Source organism: Microcebus murinus, chromosome 2, assembly GCF_040939455.1.
Source record: "Microcebus murinus isolate Inina chromosome 2, M.murinus_Inina_mat1.0, whole genome shotgun sequence".
Classification (NCBI taxonomy): domain Eukaryota; kingdom Metazoa; phylum Chordata; class Mammalia; order Primates; family Cheirogaleidae; genus Microcebus; species Microcebus murinus.
The window spans coordinates 100,121,524-100,148,911 of NC_134105.1; the positions used below are offsets into that span (position 1 = coordinate 100,121,524).

Here is a 27,388-nt window from a genome sequence, read left to right on the forward strand (position 1 = left end):
AGAGAAAAAATTAGCCGGGCATGGTGGTGCATGCCTGTAGTCCCAACTACTTGGGAGGTTGAGGCAGGAGGATCGCTTGAGCCCAGGAGTTTGAGGTTGCTGTGAGCTAGGCTGACACGATGGCACTCACTCTAGTGTGGGCAACAAAGTGAGACTTTGTCTCAAATAAATAAATAAATAAAGACGATCAAAGTCCAATAAAGAATGAGGCCAATAGGCCAGGCATGGTGGCTCATGCCTGTAAGGCAGGTGGATCGCTGAAGGTCAGGAGTTCGAAATCAGCCTGAGCAAGAGCGAGACCCTCTCTACTACAAATAGAAAGAAATTAATTGGCCAACTAAAAAAATATATATGTTAAAAAAATTTAGCCAGGCATGGTGGCGCATGCCTGCAGTCCCAGCTACTTGGGAGGCTGAGGCAGAAGGATTGCTTGAGCCCAGGAGTTTGGGGTTGCTGTGAGCTAGGCAGATGCCGCTCTCCCTCCGGGCAACACAGTGGGACTCTGTCTCAAAAAAAAAAAAAAAAGAATGAGGCCAAGAAGGATAAGTGTGTCCTTTTCTATTTTTACTGATTTTCTTTTTTTTTTTTCATTTTAAATTTTTTTCCTTCTATCTTTTTATTTTCCTCCAATTCGTAAAGTGTATTTACTTATTTTTTTGAAGGGCTTCTTCCCAGATTTCTCCTAGTCCTGTAGTCATGGCAAATGGTGGGTGGAGACGGGGATCAAATGGTAAATAAAGTGACTAAATGGATTTGCAAACGCATGCTCCATCCTATTCTAGGCTCCCCCGGTACCACCAACGCCCCGTACAAATGACTCAGTTATTTGCGCACTGACAGCTTGGCTCTGGGGTCTTCTGACTGGAAACGTGTGTCCATCAAGCACCAGAGCCCAATTCACGAGTAAAACCAGAAATGTCCAAGGACAAGGAAGCAAGGCTATCCTGTCAATCCTGAGCCTAGCCCCCGGGAGAAGGAGCCAAAAGGCAGGACGCAAACTTCAGGACTAATGCATAATCTGATTTCCCCTCAGCGGTTCGCCGGGTTCTTGGCGCCAAAACAACCATCGTGTCCGTCCTCTGCTGGAACTATAAGACACGTAAGACACGTAATCAACAATCCTCCGCCTCGATAAATAGTTCCGTCTAAGATGTCTCGGATACACATTTTTCCACCTCAGAAGTCCTTCAGTAGATAGGAAATGAGTCTCGGAAGTGCATCATCTTTCTGTTCGAGTGGCAGTACGAGTTTTCTAATCATATTCCCTCTACAGATTCCTCCGCCAGAAATCATACGGCAGCGCCTTCACTTCCGGGTCCGCCATTTTGTTACCTTCATTTCTCCACGAGGGGGGGTTAAAGGCCCCCCAAATATGCACATATGAAAAGGCCAAAAAGTAACTGTCATTGACAGGGAGTCTTAACTAGAGAAGGAAACGGGACTAAACTGGCGGGCTCGGTGGAAGCACAGCCGGCAGCGTCCCGGACGAGGAGGTGAGGGGGAAGAAGAGATGCGTGGTGGACCCTGGGGGGGCGTCAGGGCTGGAATGGAAAGTGACATGAGAAGGCGCACCGCTTCCAAGCCCAACCCCGGACTTCGGGGTGCGTACCGAGCGGCGCCCCTTCACCGAAGCGGGGGCAGCTGGGGTAGGGGGACGCAGAGGAAGGGGATGCTTTCGGGAGGAAGGGGAGGGGATTGGAAGGTGAAGAAAGGGGTGGGTGTAAGACCTGGGGCTGGGGAGCTGGACCAAGGGAAGCCGAGGCCGCAGAGGTGACCACTAGGGGGCGGCGTGGAGCAGGGGCCAAGTGCTGCGCCCCCGTGGGCTGAGAACATTGGTGTGAGGAACTGGAGGATTTATGATACAGGGGAAAGGGGGACTCTAACTCTCTGACCAATAATTTGCAGAATATCAGTGAACTCAGTAATCTGAACAGCAGCAGTAAGGGCCCTGCCTCCAGTTCTTGCAGTTGTTTGTAAGCTGGCCGGCCGGTGGGGACGTGTGCAATACAAAAAGAACCATGGATTCTTCGATTGCAGTTCTCCTTCCCATTAGCTTTCCCCTATTCTCACGGATTTTCTTGAACCAGAGGTTATTCCATGCCTCTCCGTTTTCCCAGAAGGGCTTCTTTCCAGGGCGTGTCTGTCTCCGTCTCTCTCTGACATCTGTGGAGACAGTCTATGGATTATCTTCAACGATTTAACATTTTTGGCCATCTGGGAATATATTTTCACTTTGCCACTTGATCTACCCATTCCAGTAGAGATGTTCTTAAGCATCTCTTTCCATCCCACTTTGATAACAGTGAGAAGAGAACTGCCCTGTCCAAATTCTTACATAAACCAGAGTAATTACTCTTTGATAATAGTTTGTTGTCAAGAGCTCAAGCACTTCATAAATTATTAAAACACACTATTGAAAGTTTTTGTGTGTTTGTTCCGGAGGGAAAGGGTGTGCTTTGTTATTTAATTCATTTCCAAAATCCTAGAAGGCAAATCAGACCAGGTTTTGTTTCCTCGTTATATATAGGGAAACCAGAGGTACCGTGTTTCTTGGAAAATAAAACCCACCCATAAAATAAGCCCTAGCAGGATTTTTAAGCAATTGCACAATATAAGCTCTGCCCCAAAAATAAGACCTAGTGATGGGCGTGGCTACTCAGCGTATCTGCACAACCCATGCATTTGGTCAAGCGATAAAGAAGATGAGCAACCCTTCTCATCTGCCCTATGAGAGCTCTATTGCTCAACATGAGAGATTGTGGCCAATGGTTCTAAAGGAAATAGAGTCACAAGAAATTCAGGATGGAATTCGGGTTTGAAGAGTTATGATGATGTTCCAGAAGAAGACAACTTAACTATATTTGAATAAATGGAGATTGTTGTACCGTACTTAGAAAAAATAACACATCCCTTGAAATAAGCCCTAGGGTGTCTTGTTGAGGAAAAATAAATATAAGACCCTGTCTTATTTTCGGGGCAACATGGTACATCCAGTAAGGGAGAATGCTGTTAGTTGTTAGTAATGAGGGAGTTGGAAATACCTAGATTGTTCTCCAGTCTATTAGGCTACATCTTTGGTCTGTTGGTTCTGCCAGCATGGATAGGATAGAGTGAGAATGGCACATAGTCCCGCTCAAAATGCTGTTATTTAAAAATACATTTTACTTTTACTTAAGATAGATGCTTCAGGTTAACTCAAAAGAGTAATTGATGATGAGGGAGAAAAGTACCTTGAAGAACACATTTCTAGGAGACCTTTTTCATGTCAGGTGATGAATATAACACCCTATTTACATTCTAATCCCAAAGTTTAATTATATCTCTGCATAATAAGGCTTTTCATGATTTGTTTAAAGAATGGGATGACATATTTGGGTTGGTTGCCATTTAGTGCTACTCATACATGACTCAACAAATATGATTAAAGAAAAGTGATAGATGTATATGTGAAGGCAGACTACAGTAGAAAAATTGCTCAAAAGGATTTTGCAAGAGTTCAGGTGTTGAAGACACCAGTTATAGTGGGATAAAAATCAACTTATTTAAAGGGTCTTGTTTCCAGAAGTACCAGCTTCCCAGGAACATGAAGCAAGCCAGACTTCTTAAACAGATACCTCAAACTGCAACTGAATTTTTTTGTGTGTGGTACAGATTAGAGCTGGAATTTTGTTATTAGAATAGATTAATTTAACTTTGATTCAGCATATCTGAACATCCCTGTGTGGGACATTATTTCCTTTTGGAATCAGTTATTGCAAGGTGTTTAAGGCTTGGTGATATACCTTGTATTTATCGTATATTTTGGAAAATTTGAAGGAGTCATTTCTAATTAGTGAACCATCTAAAAATTTATTCTTGTTTTTAACTATTAGTAAAAAAATAATTAAGTTGAAACACAGTTTTGATATTTTAAAAGGAAGATAACCATGGAAAAATATGATGTATCAGTGTTCTATAAGAAGGGTTTGCTATAAATTTTCTCTACTCTTTTTTTTGAATAGTAAAAACTGACACTTAGATCAGATTATAGAAATTCACACTGTTAAAGTTCATACTCTGTTCCTGGAAATACTCAGAGAGCCTGGACCTGAGCCTCAGGTAGTATATTCAATTTGAACAAACTTCCCTGGTGGTTTGAGCACAAAGCTCTATGATATGGATCAGAAAATTAAACCATGAAGTAGCTGCATGATTTGCCTAAGCCAGTTATTTTCAGATTTTCTGGTTTCAGGACCCATTTACACTCTTAAAAATTGTTGAGGATTCCATTGTGTTAAATCTATTAATACAGGTTGAGTATCCCTTCTCCAAAATGCTGGGGATTTCAGATTTTTTTGGATTTTGGGATATTTGCATATACATAAGAAGATATCTAGGATATGGGATCCAATTCTAAACACAGAATTCATTTATGTTTCATGTATACCTTATACACATAGCCTGAAGGTAATTTTATATAATATTTTAAATAATTTTATACATAAGACAAAGAGTTTTTTTTGTACACTGAACCATCACAAAGCAACGGTGTCAGGTGTGAAATTTTCCACTTGTGGTATAATGTCAGTGCTTAAAAAGTTTCAAATTTTGGGCTGGACATGGTGGCTCAACCCTATAATCCTAGCACTCTGGGAGGCTGAGGCAGGAAGATCACTTGAGGCCCAGAGTTTGAGATTAGCCTGGACAATGTAGCAAGACCGCATTTCTACAAAAACTGAAAAAAATTAGCTGGGTGTGGTGGCACACACCTATAGTCTCAACTACCTGGGAGGCTGAGGCAGGAGGATCACTGGAGCCCAGGAGTTCAGGGGTGCAGTGAGCTGTGATTATACCACTGCACTGCAGTCTGGGCAGCAGAATGAGACCCTGTCTCTTAAAAAGAAAAATGTTTCAGATTTGGGAGCATTTCAGATTTCATATTTTCAGATTAGGGATGTTCAATACAGGTTGAAGTATTTCCTAATTTAGAAATTATTTTAAAATATTAAATTAATAAATCCATTACATGTTAACATCAATATTTTTATGAAAATATTCCAAGTTAAAAAAAATAGAATAGCATTGTTTTATATCGTTGCAGCTCTCTTTAACTTCTGGCTTAGTAGAAGACAGCTGCATTCTCATATCTACTTTTTCATTCAGTCTGTTGCAATATGTACTTGGAAAAGGAAGGAGTATTTTAACAGCTTTTTCAGATAATTGTGAGCATTCTTTGTTGCTACACAAAAACTTGACAAGTGGTAATTTCTTAAAAGAGAGTTGCAATGAGGAATTTGAAACCAAATCAGTGAACTTTTGTACTCTGTTACCTTAAAAGCCATTGGTGATTCACTTTGAAATTTGTTACTCATGCATGATTGTATAACATCAGTCATTTGGAAAGTATTGGTTCACCAAATTATGCAGATCATCCAAATGTTGATGCATTTTATAATATCAAAAAATCACATTCATTTATATCACAACTAATTTCATCAGAAAAATATTTAATTGGTAGTAAGCTGTCAAGTTCATGGTAGTAGAGGCTTTCCAAAATTTTAATTTATTCCTTGAAAGCTTAAATTATAATTGATAATTGGCAACAAATACTGTGAATTGTTTTCCTTGAAGTGGCAGGCTCACTTTCTTCACTTTTTATTTTTTTATTTTTTTTATTTTTTTTTTTTTTTGAGACAGAGTCCCGCTTTGTTGCCCAGGCTAGAGTGAGTGCCGTGGCGTCAGCCTAGCTCACAGCAACCTCAAACTCCTGGCTCAAGCAATCCTCCTGCCTCAGCCTCCCAAGTAGCTGGGACTACAGGCATTCGCCACCATGCCCGGCTAATTTTTTGTATATATTAGTTGGCCAATTAATTTCTTTCTATTTATAGTAGAGACGGGGTCTCGCTCTTGCTCAGGCTGGTTTCGAACTCCTGACCTCGAGCAATCTGCCCGCCTCGGCCTCCCAGAGAGCTAGGATTACAGACGTGAGCCACCGCGCCCGGCCTCTTTTTATTTTTAAAAAAAAATTGTTTAAGAGACAGGGTCTTGGCCGGGTACAGTGGCTCAGGCCTGTAATCCTAATACTCTGGGAGGCCGAGGTGGGCGGATTGCTAGAGGTCAGGAGTTCAAAACCAGCCTGAGCAAGACCCCGTCTCTACTATAAATAGAAAGAAATTAATTGGCCAACTAATATATATAGAAAAAATTAGCTGGGCATGGTGGCGCATGCCTGTAGTCCCAGGTACTTGGGAGACTGAGGCAGCAGGATTGCTTGAGCCCAGGAGATTGAGGTTGCTGTGAGCTAGGTTGACGCCACAGCACTCACTCTAGCCTGGGCAACAAAGGGAGACTCTGCCTCAAAAAAAAAAAAAAAAAAAGAGACAGGGTCTTGGCCAGGCGTGGTGGCTCACGCCTATAATCCTAGCTCTCTGGGAGGCTGAGGTGGGCAGATCATTTGAGCTCAGGAGTTCAAAACCAACCTGGGCAAGAGCGAGACCCCGTCTCTACTATAAATAGAAAGAAATTAATTGGCCAACTAATATATATATAGAAAAAATTAGCTGGGCATGGTGGTACATGCCTGTAGTCCCAGCTACTCGGGAGGCTGAGGCAGCAGGATTGCTTGAGCCCAGGAGATTGAGGTTGCTGTGAGCTAGGCTGATGCCATGGCACTCAGTCTAGCCTGGGCAACAAAGTGAGACTCTATCTCAAAAAAAAAAAAAAAAAGAGACAGGGTCTTGCTTTGTTGCCCAGGTTGGAGTGCAGTGGCTCTATCATAGCTCACTATAACCTCAAATTCCTGTGCTAATGGGATTTTCCAGACAGCCTCCAAAGAAGCTGGAACTATAGGCATGCATCATTACACCCAGCTAAGTTTTAAATTTTTTGTGGAGAAAGGTACTCACTGTGTTGCCCAGGTCAGAGTATAGTGGCTACTCACAGGCATGATCATAGCATATTGCAGCCTTAAACTCATGGGCTCTAGTGATCCTCCTGCCTGAGCCTCCTGGGTAGCTGGGACTACAGGTGCATGTCACTACATCCAGCTTGTTCATTTAAAATATATATATATATCTGCTGTATGGTCCTTGGTTTGTCTATTCATCATTCTTTCATACAAAAAAGATGTTCTATGACAAAAATAGTTATTTCAGCTCACAATTGCACAGTGCCTTTTCTCAAGAAAACCATAATGTTTCTTTTCTTTTCTTTTCTTTTCTTTTCTTTTCTTTTCTTTTCTTTCTTTCTTTTTTTTTTTTTGAGACACAGTCTCGCTTTATTGCCCAGGCTAGAGTGAGTGCTGTGGCATCAGCCTAGCTCACAGCAACCTCAATCTCCTGGGTTCTCAAGCAATCCTACTGCCTCAGTCTCCCAGGTAGCTGGGACTACAGGCATGTGCCACCATGCCTGGCTAATTTTTTCTATATATATTAGTTAGCCAATTAATTTCTTTCTATTTGTAGTAGAGACGGGGTCTCACTCTTGCTCAGGCTGGTTTCAAACTCCTGACCTGGAGTAATCTGCCTGCCTCGGCCTCCCAGAGTGCTAGGATTACAGGCGTGAGCCACCGTGCCCAGCTAAAAACCATAATATTTCAATATGCAAAAGTATTTTATGTATATTTCCCATTTTGTCACACAGAAATTATAAACACATGTATTTGGATTTTGAGATTTAATGAAATTAATAATTTTACTGTTTCATCAAGGACATTCTTAAGTAGAACTGGCTTTTTCCCGGTGAGAGTGCATGGCAGTGAAGAGTACAATTAACTAATAGCACAGTTTGATTTGTGCTAAGGCACCAGCACAATTGCACAAAGGCACTCACTGTTGCATTTTTATCATTAGTGCAAATGTTAAAATGATAAAAAAAATAAAAATAAAAAAAGGCAAATATGTCTTTGTATTATAATAAAAATAGTTTTGACCTCATGGATCCCTAAGAGGGTGTCAGGAACCACAAGGAGTCCATGAACCACACTTTTTGAACTACTGGCCTAAGCAGATCAGTAAGGGTTTGCTTTCCTTAAACTTTAGGAATTATCACATCTCCCATCCAAGTACTAATCAGCCCCGACACTGCTTAGCCTCCAAGATCAGACAAGATCGGATGCGTTCAGGGTGGTATGGCCATAGACTATTACATCTTTACACCATAGTCAGAAGATAAAAACAAGATTAATAGAGATGCAGTTTGATTTAGAAACTTTGATGTATCTTGTTTCATTATGCCTTCCAAAGACCTAAAACCTCCAGAAAGAGTAATTAGTTGCTAATAAGGGCTCCCATAATTTGCATCAAGCAGCAGTTTCACAAGTGGGCATTCTTTTTGCTCCCTGCCTGAAAACCAGGGTGCATGCTTTATTACTTTGTACCATGTTCTTTAAGTAGTATGGCGGACATATTTCCAAAATATTTTTCTGGAGATTAAAAGTGAAGAACTATTCCTTAGGGCCTGAAACTATCCCAAGTATCTTATTTGTGTTATATGAGGTAGAAACAAAGTGACTACCAGATAGCAAACTTGACATGTATCTTATACATATTCAAGTATAAGAAGTCTTCTAAAAACATTTTACAGGCAGCTTTCCTTGTGTTTAAGTTATAGCTACCTGGAAACTTTTGTTCCTATGCATAAAGATGTCTTTGGTCGACTTGGGAAAGAGGTTACTAGAAGCAGCAAGAAAAGGCCAAGATGATGAAGTGAGAACATTGATGGCAAATGGAGCCCCATTCACCACAGACTGGGTAAGCTTAGCAGAAAGGTCTCTAATGATTTCCAATGTGTGGTTTTACCAACCCTTTTCTTAAAGGCTAAACAGACTTTCTTGATTTTTCTTCATTCCCTTTCTACTTCATATCCCATACAAGAGTTTTATTTTCTTTGTCTCATCTGAATATGTGGTTTTCTTTTTCTTTTAGTTTTCTAAATTAAAAGAGTCTCCTGTGGATATATAGGTGATAATTGTAAGGTATTATATACTTGTAATTTCCTATAATGCTTTTTAGAGTATTTTTTAAAGGCTTAATTCTCTCTGGAGTACACTTGGGTCATAGGCTTCTGTAATTAGCTAGAAATTAAACAAAATCAGTATAATAAGAGTGCATTTCTAGACTAACAAACTCTTTGTTTCCTTTTCTCTAATATTCCTTGGTCTAAAGAATAGTATAGCTATTTTGTTTCCTATACCATTCTTAAAAAAAAAATTAAAGAGGAAGATGCAATTTAATGAGACTAGACAATCAACTTGGATATCAGAGAGTTTCGAAAGATCCAGGTCTAAGTTATAATGTGGGCTTTCTTAGCATTCACAGATTTTGTAAGCATTGCCTAATTTTAACAGTTTTGATGAGTGAGTGACCTCTATTCTAGGGTGATTAATTCATAACTTCAGAGGCCAGCAGGTTCTTAGCACTTCACAAAAAGGAAGAAAAAGAAACCCATTAGATTAGCATTTCTATAAATAGACCTGAAAAAGGCAATGCGAATTAAATCTAGTCAGAGAGGTTGAACATATGAAAAGCAAAGAATAAACAAGCTTAAAATAAAGACCACAACAAAGAAAGGAATAGATCTCTGGCCAGAGTGGATGCTGATAGATAACTCTTAAAGATTTACATTGAGACAATAGACTTGCTTATTGCTGTTGATACGCCATTAATAAATTTTTATTGCCTCTTCATCTCATCAGTCTTTTTGTTCTGCCTTACTATGGCAAGAAATTTCTAACTGATCAAATTGGTACCCAAATTCCACATATAACTTTCTAGTCTCTACCCCTTATCTGTGAATTGTTTTGAACCTGTCTACCTTTTCCCTTTACCCCAACTCAGAATGTTCTTTTGATTCTTTTTTTTTAAAACCTTTTTCTAATCCCTGCTAAAATCATGTCCTTCAGGGAATCTTACTTGATAAATCCACCTGACTTAAAGCTTATACTTACACTTATTTAACTGGTGCTATATTTATTTGCCAATTAGTCTATTTTTAAATCAAATCATTTCTTAAATTCTGTCGGCCCATCCAGGTTCTCTCTTGAAGAACAAGAACCATACGATTCACCTCTTGTTCAATTGTATCTCTCCAGTCATGATCTAGGACTCTGCACATGATGGATATTCAATGAGTATTATTTTCCCACAGCTTGGAACATCACCCCTTCACCTTGCAGCTCAGCATGGTCATTATTCCACTGCAGAAGTACTCCTTCGAGCAGGCGTTAGCAGGGATGCCCGGACCAAAGTGGACCGGACTCCCTTGCACATGGCTGCAGCCGATGGACATGCACACATTGTGGAACTTCTTGTTAGGGTAAAGTAAGAATAGTAGCGCACCTATGTTGTAAAAAAGACATCCACCTCCTTGTTGTTTTCTTACTTAAATAGGTGGTAGGAAACTGGGTTGGGAAGGATTAAGTTTAGGACAGTTTATAGCATTGAATTGCATGACTCTCTTTCAAGAGTCATCATGGCTATGGAGTTTGTTTTCTTATTTATTTATTTATTTATTTAGAGACAGAGTCTCGCTTTGTTGCCCAGGCTAGAGTGAGTGCTGTGGCGTCAGCCTAGCTCACAGCAACCTCAAACTCCTGGGCGCAAGCAATCCTCTTGCCTCAGCCTCCTGAGTAGCTGGGACTACAGGCATGTACCACCATGCCCAGCTAATTTTTTTCTATATATATCAGTTAGCCAATTAATTTCTTTTTATTTATAGTAGAGACGGGGGTCTCGCTCTTGCTCAGGCTGGTTTCGAACTCCTGACCTCTAGCAATCCGCCCGCCTCGGCCTCCCAGAGTGCTAGGATTACAAGCATGAGCCACCGCGCCTGGCCTGTTTTCTAATTTTTTAAATGCTAAAAAGACTATTGATTTTTATTCATTCCCTTTCTGCAGGTGGTCTCTGCATTTATGCCCATTGTTTGAGTCAGTTGGCTGTCTGTTAATAAAGGCAATAAAAATCTGTTCTTCCCCCTTCCTCTCCCATCTGTTTAATTTCCCAGTGCTGTCCTTAGAAGACCTGCTCATTGAAAGCCTTATGTCTACCAGCATTTAGGAGAATTTGAGAAATGTTTTTCCCTGTGATATTCCTTAAACATGATCTAAATTTGAGTATGTACAATCTCTATGGAAAGCCTCTGTACTTAATGATAGACTGTTACACCTGTGCTACTATAATCAGTATCTGTTGAAAAAAATTGCTTTTCTATGACAGAATGGTGCAGATGTGAATGCCAAGGACATGTTGAAGATGACAGCTTTACATTGGGCCACAGAGCACCACCATCGGGATGTTGTAGAGTTACTTATCAAATATGGAGCTGATGTCCATGCATTCAGCAAATTTGATAAATCTGCCTTTGACATAGCCCTGGAAAAAAACAATGCTGAGATTTTGGTCATCCTCCAGGTGTGGTTCTTTTTATACTCCTCAGTGTATACTTTATTTGAAGTTAAAGATTTTCTTATAGGAGTTGAATCAAAACTGAATTTTTCCTATCTTATCAAAGTAGTACTTCTAATATGTTTCTATCTTATCATCCAGTGCAGTGTCATTAGTATCTTTTTAAAACAACATTCTGTAAAGCCCAGAATTATTCATGGTAATTAAAGAACAATGTTGTGGCCAGTACAAAAAAATATTTGTTTGGCTTTAGGATGTTTTTCCTGCATGAAAATTTCCCTTTCTAGTTAAGCTTGACTTGGGACAATATTAAAAGTCACTTCAGGCTGGGCATGGTGGCTCACGCCTATAATCCTAGCACTCTGGGATCCTGAGGTGGGAGGATCGCTCAAGGTCAGGAGTTCGAAACCAGCCTGAGCAAGAGTGAGACCCAGTCTCTACTATAAATAGAAACAAATTAATTGGCCAACTAAAAATATATAGAAAAAATGAGCCAGGCGCGGTGGTGTGTGCCTGTAGTCCCAGCTACTTGGGAGGCAGAGGCAGAAGGATCACTTGAGTAAGTTGAATTGTTTTCATACCATGGTAAAGTAAAAAATTGGTTAAATTGAACCATTATAAGTCAGGGACCATCTGTATAATTCTAAAGCCATCTCAGAATTAAAAATTAGCTGTGGTGATCTCATCCATTAATTTCTTTTTTTTTTTTTTTTTTTTTTTTGAGACAGAGTCTCACTTTGTTGCCCAGGCTAGAGTGAGTGCCGTGGCGTCAGCCTGGCTCACAGCAACCTCAATCTCTGGGACTCAGCGATCCTACTGCCTCAGCCTCCGGAGTAGCTGGGACTACAGGCATGCGCCACCATGCCCGGCTAATTTTTTTTTTTTTTTGTATATATATTTTTAGTTGGTCAATTAATTTATTTCTATTTTTGGTAGAGATGGGGTCTCGCTCAGGCTGGTTTCGAACTCCTGACCTTGAGCAATCCACCCGCCTCGGCCTCCCAAAGTGCTAGGATTACAGGCGTGAGCCACCATGCCCGGCCATTAATTTCTTAAAACAGCACTTGTATATCAGGGAACAGTAGGATGGGAGAAACAAAAATTAATAGGACATGCCCTGCCCTTGGAGTGTTCACAGCATGATAAAAATGGAGACAGGAAATAAAGCATTACAATACTACATGATGAACAGATACCTAGCAAGTATTACGGGAGCACAGAGGAGAGAGTATTGATGCTTAAGGGAAGCATTAAAGTATATGTAGAATTGGAACTGAGTTTTCAAGAAGTAGGCTGAGAGGTGAAAAGACTAATACAAGGGTGTTACATAGCACACAAAGGAGATTTTTTTTGTATTTTTTGTTGTTGTTTTTTTTTCTTTTGAGACAGAGTCTCACTCTGTTGCCTGGGCTAGAGTGCTGTGGTGTCAGCCTAGCTCACAGCAACCTCAATCTCCTGGGCTCAAGCAATCCTCCTGCCTCAGCTTCCCGAGTAGCTGGGACTACAGGACATGCACTACCATACTCGGCTAAGTTTTTCCATATATTTTTAGTTGGCCAATTAATTTCTTTCTATTTTTAGTAGAGACAGGGTCTTGCTCTTGCTCAGGCTGATTTTGAACCCCTGACCTTGAGCTATCTGCCCGCCTGGGCCTCCCGGAGTGCTAGGATTACAGACGTGAGCCATCACGCCCATGGCGTTAGCCTAGCTTGTAGCAACCTCAAACTCCTAGTCTAAAGCGATCAGCTTCCTGAGTAGCTGGGACTACAGGCATGGACCACCATGCCCAGCTAATTTTTCTATTTTTAGTAGAGACAAGGTCTCACTGTGGTTCTCAGGCTGATCTCTAACTCCTGAGCTTAAGCTATCTTCCCACTTCTGCCTCCCAGAGTGCTAGGATTACAGACATGAGGTGCCGTGCCCTGCCAGGAGTTTGAACTATTATATGGGCAATGGGTTTCCAATAGAAGCTTTTAAATAGAGGACTGATACTATTAAATTTGTTTTATTATTATTATTTATTTATTATTTATTATTTTTCGTTTTTACTTTTTTTTAAATATTTTTTTTTATTATTTTAGTGCCTTGGCCGGGAATCGAACCCGATTGAATTTGTTTTAAAAAGATGATTGTTTGGAGTGTGGCACACAGATGGGAAAGAGAAGACACTTAATGCTAAATAAGCATGTGATGACTTTTATTAGGCCAGGCAAAAGCCAATGAGGACTTGAACTAAAGAAGTGATAGTGGAGGATAGAAGAAGGGGTAGAATTCAAGAAGGAATTTAACAGTATCCAGAGAATAAATAACCTGTTTCAATTGAAGCTCTTAATTATATATGAAAAATAGCCATTTCTGCTGCATTCTCAGTTTTTTGTTTGTTTGTTCTGACAGATGGATGGTTCCCTATAGACTGGTTACCCTCTTCAACTTTTGAAATCTTTGTTTAGAGCCCTTTCATAACTGGACTTTTTTATTGGCATCATATTTCTAGAAAAAATAAAGATACAAGTATCTTTTCACCAAAATTGAGCAAATATCCCTGGAAGCAAAAGTGTAGCATTTGGAACTAGACTTAGAATCTGGTACTTATTTATTTGCTTGTTATATATTATCTTAGGGATTTCTTCAATGGCAGAATGGAACAAGTATTTGGACAAAACTCTAGAGAATAATTGTTCTCTGGGTACTCTGCAGGGATCTCCTGCTAGCACATTGACTTGTAGATAATTGATCACAATTGGAAATTGCTTTTTAGACTATTCAGGCCAAGTCTTTCATTTTTCAAACAAACAAAAAAAAGAAGATCCAGGGATCCAGAGAGATTAACTAAATTGTCTAGAAGTTTTTGCAAATAATATACCTTTGATTTTTTTCAAGTAGAAACAAGTTTGGGAAAACAACCTAACATCTCTTTTGTCCTGGTTTGAAAAAAACCAGTAGTCTTTTTTTTTTAATTAAAAAAAGATTTTAATCTTTTAATAGAAAAAACTCTCTTTTTATCTTAAAAAAAATTCTCTTTTCTTATCAGTAAGTACAGGTAGTCTTTTTTTTTTCCTTCTTTAGTTCTGTGCTTCTTGTATGGAAAAACCAGTAGTCTTAATGAAAACTCTGAGCTCCCTGGGACATTGTGTGCCAGAACTAGTTCTGCTTGATAGAGCATTGGCGTGGGGGTAGGAGTATGCTGTTCACTAACTGTATAACTAAAGCTAATAAGTATTCTGACATTGAAATATCCTGCCTTGTTTATTAGGAAGCGATGCAGAACCAGGTGAATACTAATCCTGAGAGACCCAACCCTGTGAGCAATCCTGTGACTGTGGCTGCTCCATTCATCTTTACATCAGGAGAGGTTGTTAACCTCACTAGCCTTGTTTCTTCAGCCAACACCAAAACTACCTCAGGTAACATTCTGATAATGTGACATTTATTTTAGATTTAAAAATGAAAAGAACCCCAGGTTTTCCTAGAGACAAATGGTCTGATGGCCACTGTTTTATTAAATGATTCCCAAAACAGAAGATTTATGATAGATTTTAAAGCCATGGCACTTATTTTTTCTGGGGGAAGGGTAGATCATATATAGGCATTATACATGAATACTTACTGTGTTAAAAGTCAAATATTCTACAGATTAATCTATTGAAGTGTTATACCTGACCCCAAAAAGAAAATATAAGGGTGCCTCAATATAGTACTGCTAAAGGAAATAGGTAAACATTCATAGTCTAAAGTAGTAACAAATAAACCAGAATAAACAAAAGTAGCTATTGGAATGCTAATATAAAAGAAGTAAATATGATTATTTGAATAAAGTATGAGTCTTGGTTTATTCTTGAGAGCATATATGAAAACAAAATAGCTTAGAGAAGTACTTGGTATTGATCTTTTGAGAGATGCATGTTTTAAGCAAAAACTTCTATCTAAGCTGGGCACAGTAGCTGTTACCCCAGCAACTCAGGAAGCTGAGGCAGGAGGATTGCTTGAGGCCAGGAGTTTGAGACCAGCCTAAGCAACATAGAGCAACCCCATCTCTAAAAAAAAAAATAAGAAAAATTAGCTGAGTGTGGTAGCACAACCTTCTAGTCCCAGCTACTCAGGAGGCTAAGGAAGGAGGATCACTTGAGGCTTCAGTGAGCTATGATTGGACCACTGCACTCCAGCCTGGGTGATGGAGTAGGAGACCTGTCTCTAAAAACAAAAACAAAAAAACTTCTATCTTAAAAGGAGCAAATGAGTTTATTTTCAATATCTCCTTTTACAAAATTTTTTTTACAATGGAAGAATCTGTGTCCTCATTTAAATAAATTTTCTGATTGACTTTTGCTTTCTTTTTCTGTTTCTGACTTTCATTTGAAAATCAACATATATATTCCTAGTTAAGTTTATACAACATCAAAGGAAAGATCTTCAATGAAGTATTATTATTGAGAGGCAGTTTGGTAAAAGAAAAGAAGTAATATACATAATATACCCAGAATTTTGGAATCAGAATTGTGTTCAAATATTTATTGATTGACCAGCTGCTTGACTTTGGGAAAACTACTTAGATCTTTAAGCCTTGTTTACCTATCTGTAAAATTGAGATCTAATAATACCTACTTTATGAGGTTGTTGTGAGACTTTGAGATTTTTATATTTCAGGATCCATTTTATAGTAGGGCTTTAATAGTAGCTATTAAATGAAAATATATCAATAATTTCTCAGGGAAGGTTGACCTTGTCATGCCCACAAGGGGGCAATAGTGATCTTCATTTTATAGGCTATCAACAATCATTTCAAATCATTTTGCTTTCAGCTGGATGATCCAAAAAATTGAACATTCACAACATTTTGGATTTGTAGTGGTTCAGGCCACACTGATTAAAGCAAGTGATTTTATAACCCAAAAGCCTTTAGAAGCCAATAAAGTTGTGTTATCAAACGTGCAAAGAGCTAGGGGTTGGTCTTTAGTCTAACTGTTGAAATTCTCCAGATCTGGAATAATAAGCAAATTTGAACACAGTTCAGGATAGAGATTCTTTCCCTTGGTTCCTGTGGGTCGATACCGTATTTATCATGAAGCTTTTGGCAGACCTATTCTTCTTTCTTTCTTCTCTATATTGACAATTGCAAATTGAAATTGCTAAACCATCACATAATAGAGCTGACCTCTCCAATGTCATCTTATTCATGAAGCAATTCTACCTTTATCTGATTGGCCCACCTGATGCTTAATCAGTACAGATAAAAGAAAGGAGAAAAGTTAATAAGACAAATTCAAGTTGTGTGTTATTCAGCTGGGTTAAAGGATTTTCTTTTCTGGAATGGTGGGCAGGTTTCTTGTTTCTCATTATCTACTAATATTTTTGAGAAGTAGAGCACTGGTGGCATGCATCAATTGTCCCAGCTACTTGGGAGGCTGAGGTGAGAGGATTGCTTGAGCCCAGGAGTTCAAGTCCAGCCTGGGCAACATAGCAAGACTCCGTCTCTTAAAAAAAAAAAAAAAAAACTAAGCTAAACTAAAAAAAATATTTTTTAAAGAATTAACTGAAAGTATCCCAGGATTATCTTTTTTTTTTTTTTTTTTTAAGATGAGGTCTTGTTCTGCCCCATATCCTAGAGTGCAGTGGCATCATCATAGCACACTACAACCTCAAACACCTGGCCTCAAGTGATCCTCCTACCTCAGCCTCCCAAAGTGTTAGGAGTTAGGATTACAGGCATGAGTTACCATGCCTGGCTAGCTGAGGTCATCATTTTAATGGATTTTTTTTTTTTTTTTTGAGACATGGTCTATCTCTGTCCCTCCTGGGCTAGAGTACAGTGGCATCATCATAGCTCACTGCAACCTCAAACTCCTGGGCTCAAGTGATCCTCCTGCCTCAGCTTCCTGAGTAGCTGGGTTTACAGAGGCATGCTACCACACCCAGCTAATTTTTCTTTTTCTTTTCTTTCTTTTTTTTGAGACAGACTCTCATTTTGTTGCCCAGGCTAGAGAGTGCCATGGCATCAGCCTCACTCACAACAACCTCAATCTCCTGGGCTCAAGCAATCTTTCTGCCTCAGCCTCCTGAGTACCTGGGACTGCAGGCATGTGCCACCATGCCTAGCTAATTTTTTGTATATATATTTTTTTAGTTGGTCAATTAATTTCTTTCTATTTTTAGTAGAGACAGGGTTTCGCTCAGGCTGGTTTGGAACTTCTGACCTTGAGCAGTCCGCCCGCCTCGGCCTCCCAGAGTGCTAGGATTATAGGCATGAGCCACCACGCCCGGCCTACTTTTTCTATTTTTTGTATAGACTGGGTCTCACTGTGGTGCTGGTCTTAAACTCCTGATCTCAAGCAATCCTCCCAACTCTGCCTCTGAAAGTGCTAGGATTATAGGTGTGAACTCTTAATGGATATTTTTGATACTAAAATCCAGATCGCAAAATTTGCTTTCAAATTTAACATTTTTAATTAAGGATATCAGTCATCATCAATGCCACCATCAAACTTTAGGGATTTGGGAAGGCAGACTAACTTAAACATTAATCAGGGTAAAATAAAATTATGAAGATGAATTTCCTGTTTTTGTACAATTGTAACATACATTCCGAAGTCAAATATAAATAGCTTTACATTAGTTCATAAAGACCATAAGCTTTGAAATCAGATTAATTAGGTTCTATCTGGGTGCTGACACTTACTAGCTATATGAACTTGGGCAAGTTACTTAGTTTTTCTGGATCTAATTATCACTAACTCATTGAGATTGTCTAGCCTACCATAGCACACCTTTCTAAATCCTGGTCTGAGGAGTTTATTTATATAAGCCATGTTTTGAATAGCTAGCAAGAGTCATCACTGATAATACCTTTTTCCTTCCAAAAACAACAGCATCCATAAACATTTTACTTTATTTGATATTGGATCTTACATTGAGGAGAAGGAAGCGATGTTCTTTTTCTTTTTTCTTTTTTTTCTTTTTTTTTTTTTTGAGACAGAGTCTCACTCTGTTGCCTGGGCTAGAGTGCCATGGCATCAGCCTAGCTCACAGCAACCTCAAACTCCTGGGCTCAAGCTATCTTTCTGCCTCAGCCTCCCAAGTAGCTGGGACTACAGGCATGTACCACCATGCCTGGCTAATTTTTTTATATATATATTTTTAGTTAGCCAATTAATTTTTTTCTATTTTTAGTAGAGATGGGGTCTCGCTCTTGCTCAGGCTGGTCTTGAACTCCTGACCTTGAGTGATCTTCCTGCCTCAGCCTCCCAGAGTGCTAGGATTACAGGCAAGAGCCACCACGCTAGGCCACAATTTACATTCTTGAACAGTGACTCATTCACGCCTGTAATCCCAGCACTTTGATAGGCTAAGGTGGGAGGATTGCTTTAGGCCAGGAGTTCAAGACCAGCCTGGGCAACATAGTGAGACTCTGTCTATATAAAAAATTTTTTAAATTAGCCAGGTTTGGCTGAGGCAGGAGGATCTCTTGAGCTCAGGAGTTCAAGGCTGCAGTATATTACGATCATGCCACTGCACTTCAACCTGTGTGATAGAACAGGATCCTGTCTCTAACCAAAAAGAAAAGAAACTACACAGTCTTGAACAATAAAGTACTTTATTTTATTTTCCCATAGTTCACTGGAATAAGTCTAAAGAAGTAATTTCCATTGTCTCTTTTCAGTTTCAACTGTGGATATCAGAATATTAAACCTGAATTTTCACAAATGTTCTTTCTTCATTTTGCTATTGAGGGGAAGTTGGATGAGTTGTTATGTTTGAATTATAGGGGAGCACACTTAGATTGGAATCTTCATATGCTAAAGAGCCTATAATGCTTTTCTTATGAAGCAGTTCTACTCAGCAATTCTCCTTTAGCTTGGTGGCCTGATGCTTGGCCTACTTGAACATTACTTATTATAAGAGCCTTGTTTCTTTGTGGTGGTGTTTTTTTTAACTCTGAATACATTCTGCACAGATTCGGTGTTGTTTTTTTAACTGTAGCAAAATAACAACAGCCTCGCTTTTTGATTGCTAATGACTTACAGTCACATATATTCCAACCTTTGTGAGGGACATATATGTAAAAATTGCTTGTTCTTTGTTTCAGGTTAGGAGGATTTGTGAGTTTATATCAGCATTTGGTATGACAGACTGAATATGAGAAAAGCACGAACTAAGGAAAATTTGGGACTAAGCTGTAGCTGAATCTTGCTCTGCATGGAATCATTTGATAGACATAGGCTCCTACTGGAGGTCAAGCACTGTGTTCCACTCAGAATATTTGGTTCCCTGGGTATTTTATGATAGTGTTAGAATAAAGTTAAGATATTGCTGTCTCCATCCTTACTCCCAGAGTTGTCAACCAAAAGCTTTAATTAAGATGGTTTCAGACCCGGCGAGGTGGCTCATGCCTGTAATCCTAGCACTTTGGGAGGCCGAGGTGGGCGGATTGCTCGAGGTCAGGAGTTCAAAGCCAGCCTGAGCAAGAGTGAGACCCCATCTCTGCTATAAATAGAAAGAAATTAATTGGCCAACTAATATATAGAGAAAAAATTAGCCGGGCATGGTGGCGCATGCCTGTAGTCCCAGCTACTCGGGAGGCTGAGGCAGGAGGATTGCTTGAGCCCAGGAGTTTGAGGTTGCTGTGAGCTAGGCTGACGCCACGGCACTCACTCTAACCTGGGCAACAAAGTGAGACTCTGTCTCAAAAAAAAGATGGTTTCAGCTTGAGGAGTACTATACAAGTAATTCATCTTTTTAAGGAAAATCTGCTGAAATTTAGATTTATAAACTGGTTAAATTACCTAGATTAATCATATCCAAAAAGTTGCTCTGTGGAAGGATTTTCTATAAGGAGTGTTAAATAGAAGTTTCCTTAAGTATTTTACAGATAATTGACTTCTTGGCAGAAGAAAAGCTAGAAAGAATCTTTAAGCATAGCTAGTGGGAAAACTTAAAAATTAAGAGTACCTTTACTCGGGAGACCAAGGCTGGAAGATTTCTTGAGCCCAGGAGTTCAAGGTTACAATGAGCTATACATTTAATATATTTAAAAAGAAGATAAATGTATCAGTCAGAGTCTAGTCAGAAGACAAAGTACATGATGATTTATAAAATTTAACTATATAAATTTATCTATATATAATTTCTAATTTTTAAAATATATCATTTAAAATTTTGTTTAATTTATACACTATTCCTATTAACTAGTAATAGGGCTGGGTGCATGCCTAAATTGCAGCATTTTGAGAGGCTGAGGTGAGGTTCACTTGAGATCAGGAGTTGGAGACCAGCCTGGGCAACATAGAGAGTCCCCATTTCTACAAAAAATAAAAAAATTAGCCAGGCATGCTGGCATGTGCCTATAGTCCCAGCTATTTGGGAGGCTGAGGTGGGAAGATCAATTGAGCCCAGGAGTTCAAAGTTACAATGAGCTATGATTGGGCTACTGCACTCCAGACAAGACCCTGTCTCTTAAAAAAAAAAATTAGGGCCAGGCGCAGTGGCTCACACCTGTAATCCTAGCACTCTGGGAGGCCGAGGTGGGCGGATTGCTCGAGGTCAGGAGTTCGAAACCAGCCTGAGCAACAGCGAGACCCTGTCTCTGCTATAAATAGAAAGAAATTAATTGCACAACTAATATATATAGAAAAAATTAGCTGGGCATGGTGGTGCATGCCTGTAGTTCCAGCTACTCGGGAGGCTGAGGCAGCAGGATTGCTTGAGCCTAGGAGTTTGAAGTTGCTGTGAGCTAGGCTGACACCACGGCACTCACTCTAGCCTGGGCAACAAAGCAAGACTCTGTCTCAAAAAAAAAAAAAAAAAAAATTAGGAACAGAGGTTAACTACAAAGTGGTGAGGAGAACTCTAAGGAATACAGGAATAGCCAATACACAGGGAGCAGCCACTATTTCTATACTGACAAAGCTTAATCTCATGCCAGCTGACGAAAAATGTTTATAGGGTCCAGCTCCTGCATCACGAGGCAGGGCAAAGAAGGGTAGATTTAGAGCTAAGAGGCAATAAATTCATAACTAGCACAAAATTATCTCTGAAATGATAGTGAAAGACAGGGAAATGCAGTTCATCTTATAAAAGTTAAGTTTATACAAAACAAGTAGTACTTTGTATAAATTTATACAAAACAAATTTATACAAAAGTTAGGCATATCTGTTGCCAGACCTAATGGACTTCCCTCTAAGAACTTAGCTGTGAAAATAGTATACAGATATAAGAAAAAATGGTTATGAACACAGTTTTTTTTAAAGTATATCATGGCCGAGTGTGGTGGCTCATGCCTGTAATCTTAGTACTCTGGGAGGCTGAGACAGGAGAATCACTTGAAGCCCAGAGTTCAGACCAGCCTGAGCAGGAGCAAGACCCCATCCCTACAAAAAATAGAAAAATTAGGCAGGCCTGGTGGCACATGCCTATAGTCCCAGCTATTCAGGAGGCCGAGGCAGGAGGATCGTTTCAGTCAAGGAGTTTGAGGTTGAGGTTCCAGTAAGCTATGCTGATGCCACTAACCTCTAGCCCAGGTGACATAGCAAGACCCTGTCTCAAAAAAAAAAAAAAAAAAAAAAAAGCATATCATGATATAAGTAAATAGTTGTTTTTAGCATTAATCCATTATATAACCCTTTGACATTTGATATATGAAACTTCAGCTTTTTAACTGTCCTTGTACTCAAGGTGAATCATATTCTTCCCATCTATCTAGCTGATGAACCGAGGTAGCATGGCTGAGTAAAGCACAGGAGGGGGTTGTTCCCTCACCACTGCTGAGCCTGGGTGAGGCATGCTTTATATGCTTACAATGCCTGCTGCCAAGGAGAGCTCTGCACAGCCAGCCTAGGGAGTGGGTGGTACTCTTGGTCTGTTAGCTACTAATGCTCAACCCTGACAGTGCCAAGAGAATGATCAAATGAGGGAAATGTAGTGGCCCTGTACCAAGCACATTAATTTAATTCACTTTAAGGGAGAAACTTTTTAAACCTTAAAAGAGTTTTAACGCTATGATAGTTGGTTATCGGTTTGGATTAGAGAACAAGATTAAGCATATTAGAGTGAAAAGCTGAGGTTTGATTTAATAAGCCATTTTTAGTTTGCCTCAATTTATTCTCTACACTGGACCTCATTTGCCTTTTTTACTGAAATAGGTGACCCCCCTGTCTCAACAGTACAGTTCTCAAATTCTACAACCTCAGTGCTGGCCACTCTTGCAGCTCTTGCTGAGGCATCAGCCCCCCTCTCCAATTCAAACAGAGCCACAGGTAGGTAAGGGATATCTGCTGGGTGAATCACCATTTCTTCTTTTGTTTTTAAGTCTCCAGCAGATTTAATTTGCATGAAATATTAAAGAATTGTAGTTAATTAGAAGCAGCTAGGAAAAAAGGATGTAGAGTCATTGAGCATAGAAAGAAAAATCACTAAGTGATAAAATCAGATAACTAAATAATATTAGATAATGACTGAATAATTCCTTTGTATTTTTACAGTTTGAAGTTTGTTTGCCTTGACTCTAGTTGCTTCAGATTGAAATGTTTATTCCTATATTAGCAGACTTTTTGGAGATACTGTATGTTATGTTTTGACTGATGCTATCATAGAATGATTCAAAATAGCAGCCTAGATATCTCATATTAAAGTATCAAAATACATCCAACTACTACCTTTCTGATTATCATATCCTGTGTACTTCAGGAGAGCTTGCTTTTTATTTTCACTGGAGATGTTATTTTGGCATTTTCAATGGAATTTGGCAGATATATGCTATATATTGGCCTTCTGATATTTAAAACAAAAAGGTTTCAAGTCACTTAGCCAGACCTGGCGATCTATGTGGTGAAAGCTTAGGGCTTCACGTATGTAGAGGCAAACAAGCAGGGCTCAGTAGTCATCTAGAAATCTTTCTGGAACCCCTAGTAGTCTGCACCATCACAAATGAAAGCGGATTGTTCTGATGTCTTTCTGCTATTGACATTTGGGTGGTGAGAACATTCTTCCAATTCCAATCCTATTTTTCTGACTGGCAGTAATCATAAAGATCTCTACACAGATACGTATGAGTGAACAGCACAGCAGAGGGAAAAACAATGTATTAAACTTGTCCTTGCTGTTCTATTGGTTTGCTCTCTGATCTTGGATAAATCACTTAACTTCTCAGGTTTTCTTTTCCTCATCTCCGGTATGATGGTTGGATTAGATTATCTGTCGAGATTCTTTCAGCTATAACATTTAACTGTTCTTTGTTTCTAAGAGGTGTGAATGCTTTATTTGTGTTGAACTACCTAAATGTGTCTCATATAGATAGTCCATACCCGACTTATTATTGCAGAGTTCTACCTGTGACTCTTTAGATAGAGAAATTCCATGGTGGTAGGAATTATTTCCCCTAATAGTGCTTAGTTTATTGGGATATTGACTAATCAAACTGAAAATCTTGATTCAACATAATACATGTGAAGCTCATAGTCAGGTACCTGGTACATAATAAATAGCTGGTAAGCATTAGCTGTTATTAATATTCTTGATCTATCAGATGGGAAAAGCCACCTACCATTTTTGTCTGTCAAACTTCAGTGTTTTGACTACTTAACATATTATTTTTTGTTAATTCACTATTAAATATACATGTTTTTTTATAGAAATGATCTTATCTAATTTATAGTTATTTTTCTAAGTTCCATAAATTTATTTAGATTTTTAAGATGCTCTCTGAATAAAGGGTTCTAAGATCAAATATGTTGCGGAAACTCAGCATATCTTATACCCTGTTGGAGAATCACAATGCCCATTAGGCTACTGAAGTCTCTAATACTTCCTACAAAACAAACAAAAAAATTTAAGCATATTTAAACCAGCATTTTGAAAATGTATTTATACATAGAACCCATCTTTAGTAAAATATATTAACATCTCAGTGAACATATTTTAAAAAATACTATTCTAATGCATTCCCTATTTTTTCTCCTCTGACTTAGCATTGTTTACAAAAGCTTTGGAAACTGTTGAATCTAACTTTTTTCCAATTTTTCCTCTCCCTGAATATTATCAAACTGCTGTACTCCTATTTTTTAAAAAAGCTGAAATTTTAAATTTACTTTTGTCATCTTTAGCCAATTCAGAGGAAATCATAGAGGGAAATTCTGTTGACTCATCAATCCAGCAAGTGATGGGGAGTGGAGGCCAGAGGGTCATCACTATAGTGACTGATGGAGTCCCTCTGGGTAATATCCAAACTGCAATTCCTACTGGAGGGATTGGCCAGCCATTTATTGTAACTATGCAAGATGGACAGCAAGGTGAGTTATCCCACATAAACAATTGTTTATTAAAAGATATAGGCCGTGCATGGTGGCTCATGCCTATAATCCTAGCACTCTGGGAGGCCAAGGCAGGGGGATCGTTTGAGCTCAGGAGTTTGAGACCAGCCTGAGCAAGAGTGAGACCCTGTCTCTACTAAAAATAGAAATAAAGTAGCTGGACAACTAAAAAAATATATAGAAAAAATTAGCTGGGCATGGCAGCACATGCTTGTAGTCCCAGCTACTTGGGAGGCTGAGGCAGTAGGATTGCTTGAGCCCAGGAGTTTGAGGTTGCTGTAAACTAGTCTGATGTCATGGCACTCTAGCCCAGGCAAAAAAAAAAAGATAATAATACAGAGAAATTCCCTATACCCATCACCCAATTTCCCCAAATGGTATCATTTTACATAACTATAGTACAATATCACAACCAGGAAATTGATACTGGTATAATCTACCAACCTTATTGATATTTTTCTAGTTTTACATGCATTCATTTATATGTATGTGCACTTAGTTCATTGCAATTTAAGATACGTGTAGATTTCTGTGAGCACCACGAGAGTAAAGATATAGTACAGTTCCACAGAAAGATTCCTTGTCCTTCCCTTTTAGATCCATAGCCACCTTCCTTATCGCCCCATTCCTAAACCTTGGCAACCATTAACTAATCTGTTCTCTATCTATCTCTATACTTTTCAAATTTCAAACATGTTATATAAATGAAATCATACAGTATATAACCTTTTGAAATTGCCTTTTTTTCTCTCAGTAATTTCCTTAATATCCATCCAAGTTGTTTGTATCAATAGTTCATTGTTTTTTATTGCTGAGTATTATTCCATGGTATAACTATACCACAGTTTGTTTAACCATTTACCCACTGATGGGATTGAGTAGTTTCCAGTTTTCAGCTACCTAAGAATAAAGCTGTTATGAACAACTTGATTATTTACAGGTTCTTATGAGAAATAAGAAATAAGTTTGTTTTCAATTTTCTGGGATAAATACTCAAGAGTATAATTGCTGGGTCATATGGTAAGTATATGTTTAGTTTTGTAAGAAACTGTCAAACTCATTTCTAGAGTGGCTATACCATTTTACATTCCCACTAGCTATTTATGAATAATCCTGTTTTTCTACATCCTCTCCAGCAATTGATATTATCACTATTTTTTAAGCCATTCTGATAGATGTGTTGTGTGTGTGTGTGTGTGTGTGTGTGTGTGTGTGTGTGTGTGTTGACCCTACTCTCATTTATCTATGAGAAGACAAAGAATTTAGGTATAGTTAATAGCAAACTGCTTTTATTAGAGGTTTCTCAAAAATATTATATAAAGACTTTACACCTTCTTTAGATAAATTATTCCTACAAAATTGATAAACGAATTGGCCATAGCTGCTGACCTAGAGTCAGACATCTTTTTTATTAAACAGAGTTTAATTGAGTAAATAAATGAATTGGGCATCCCCAAACCAGAACAGATTCAGAGAGACTCTCCAGACATCTTTATATAACAGCCTCAGACCTGGGACTTACCTGCATAGCTTCCCAGCCTGCAAATCTATACCCTTGCTTTCTGAGCCATTATTAGTGTCCCTTTAATCCTTTCTGTTTCTCTCTGCAGGTCCATGCCTTACCTGTTGATTCTTTTTTTTTTTTTTTGAGACAGAGTCTCGCTTTGTTGCCCAGGCTAGAGTGCCATGGCGTCAGCCTTGCTCACAGCAACCTCAAACTTCTGGGTTCAACCGTTCCTTCTGCCTCAGCCTCCTGAGTAGCTGGGACCACAGGCATGTGCGACCATGCCCGGCTAATTTTTTCTATATCTATATTAGTTGGCCAATTAATTTCTTTCTATTTATAGTAGAGACGGGGTCTCGCTCTTGCTCAGGCTGGTTTCGAACTCCTGACCTCGAGCAATCCGCCCGCCTCGGCCTCCCAGAGTGCTAGGATTACAGGCATGAGCCACTGCACCGGGTCCTATTTTCCTAATTTAAAAGCAAATAAAACCTCCTTGCTTACCATGTATTCATCACCTTTAATTGGTGTCCTTTGGCTTGTAGTTCTAACTGTACCTGCTGGTCAGGTTGCAGAGGAGACTATAATTGAAGATGAAGAAGCAGAGAAGTTGCCACTGACAAAGAAACCAAGAATAGAAGAGATGACAGACAGTGTGGAGGAAAGCAAGGTAATATTCTTTTAGCAGTGATAGAGAGAAGAGAAAGAATCAAAAGCCATAACTATTAAGGCCTGAACCCTTCATCTTTTTGTCTACTGTCTGGATAATTTATGATCAGGAATTCTTATCTGGTGGTGACTGGTTTACTTTTATAGGAAGGCAGCCAGAAAGAGCTACTACAGCAGCAACTTCAGGAGGCCAATAGAAGAGCCCAGGAATACCGACACCAACTCCTAAAGAAAGAACAGGAAGCAGAACAGTACCGTCTTAAGCTGGAGGCCATTGCCCGACAACAGCCCAATGGAGTAGATTTCACCATGGTTGAAGAGGTGGCTGAAGTAGATGCTCTAGTAGTCACAGAGGGGGAGGTGGAAGAGAGAGAGACAAAAGTGCCTGGGTCAGGAGGGACCAAAGAGCCTCCTCATACTGGAGTTTCCATGGAAACTGTTTCATCTTAACATGCAAGGGCCACAACTTGCACTGTGTTCATCTTATTCCTCTTTTTTAAAAAAATATAGAAGACAAACATTGTATAAAAATCAAGAA

The 27,388-nt window shown here is 39.1% G+C and overlaps 1 protein-coding gene across 3 annotated transcripts; it reads left to right on the top strand.

The window, feature by feature from the left end:
• The first annotated feature begins 667 nt into the window (after positions 1 to 667).
• On the top strand, positions 668 to 27,388 carry GABPB2 (GA binding protein transcription factor subunit beta 2). 3 transcript variants are annotated; one of them, XM_020284041.2, is made up of 9 exons: positions 669 to 1,493; positions 8,584 to 8,729; positions 10,126 to 10,293; positions 11,193 to 11,387; positions 14,635 to 14,785; positions 22,515 to 22,628; positions 24,474 to 24,659; positions 26,727 to 26,851; positions 26,998 to 27,388. In XM_020284041.2, exons 2-9 carry the CDS (start codon positions 8,622 to 8,624, stop codon positions 27,298 to 27,300), a joined length of 1,350 nt encoding a protein of 449 aa, XP_020139630.2. In that variant the 5' UTR covers positions 669 to 1,493; positions 8,584 to 8,621; the 3' UTR covers positions 27,301 to 27,388. The 3 variants fall into 3 exon arrangements, with proteins under 3 accessions (XP_075856227.1, XP_020139630.2, XP_075856226.1); XM_076000112.1 differs by lacking the exon at positions 11,193 to 11,387 and having other exon boundaries at positions 668 to 1,493; XM_076000111.1 differs by lacking the exon at positions 22,515 to 22,628.

What these genes read in the sequence shown, in the direction of transcription:
- GABPB2 (XM_020284041.2), top strand. Translation starts at nt 8,622, where the DNA reads ATGTCTTTGGTCGACTTGGGAAAGAGGTTACTAGAAGCAGCAAGAAAA. An exon ending in TATGCAAGATGGACAGCAAG is followed by an intron (nt 24,660 to 26,726) that starts GTGAGTTATCCC and finishes TTTGGCTTGTAG; the next exon opens with TTCTAACTGTACCTGCTGGT. An exon ending in ACAGTGTGGAGGAAAGCAAG is followed by an intron (nt 26,852 to 26,997) that starts GTAATATTCTTT and finishes TTACTTTTATAG; the next exon opens with GAAGGCAGCCAGAAAGAGCT.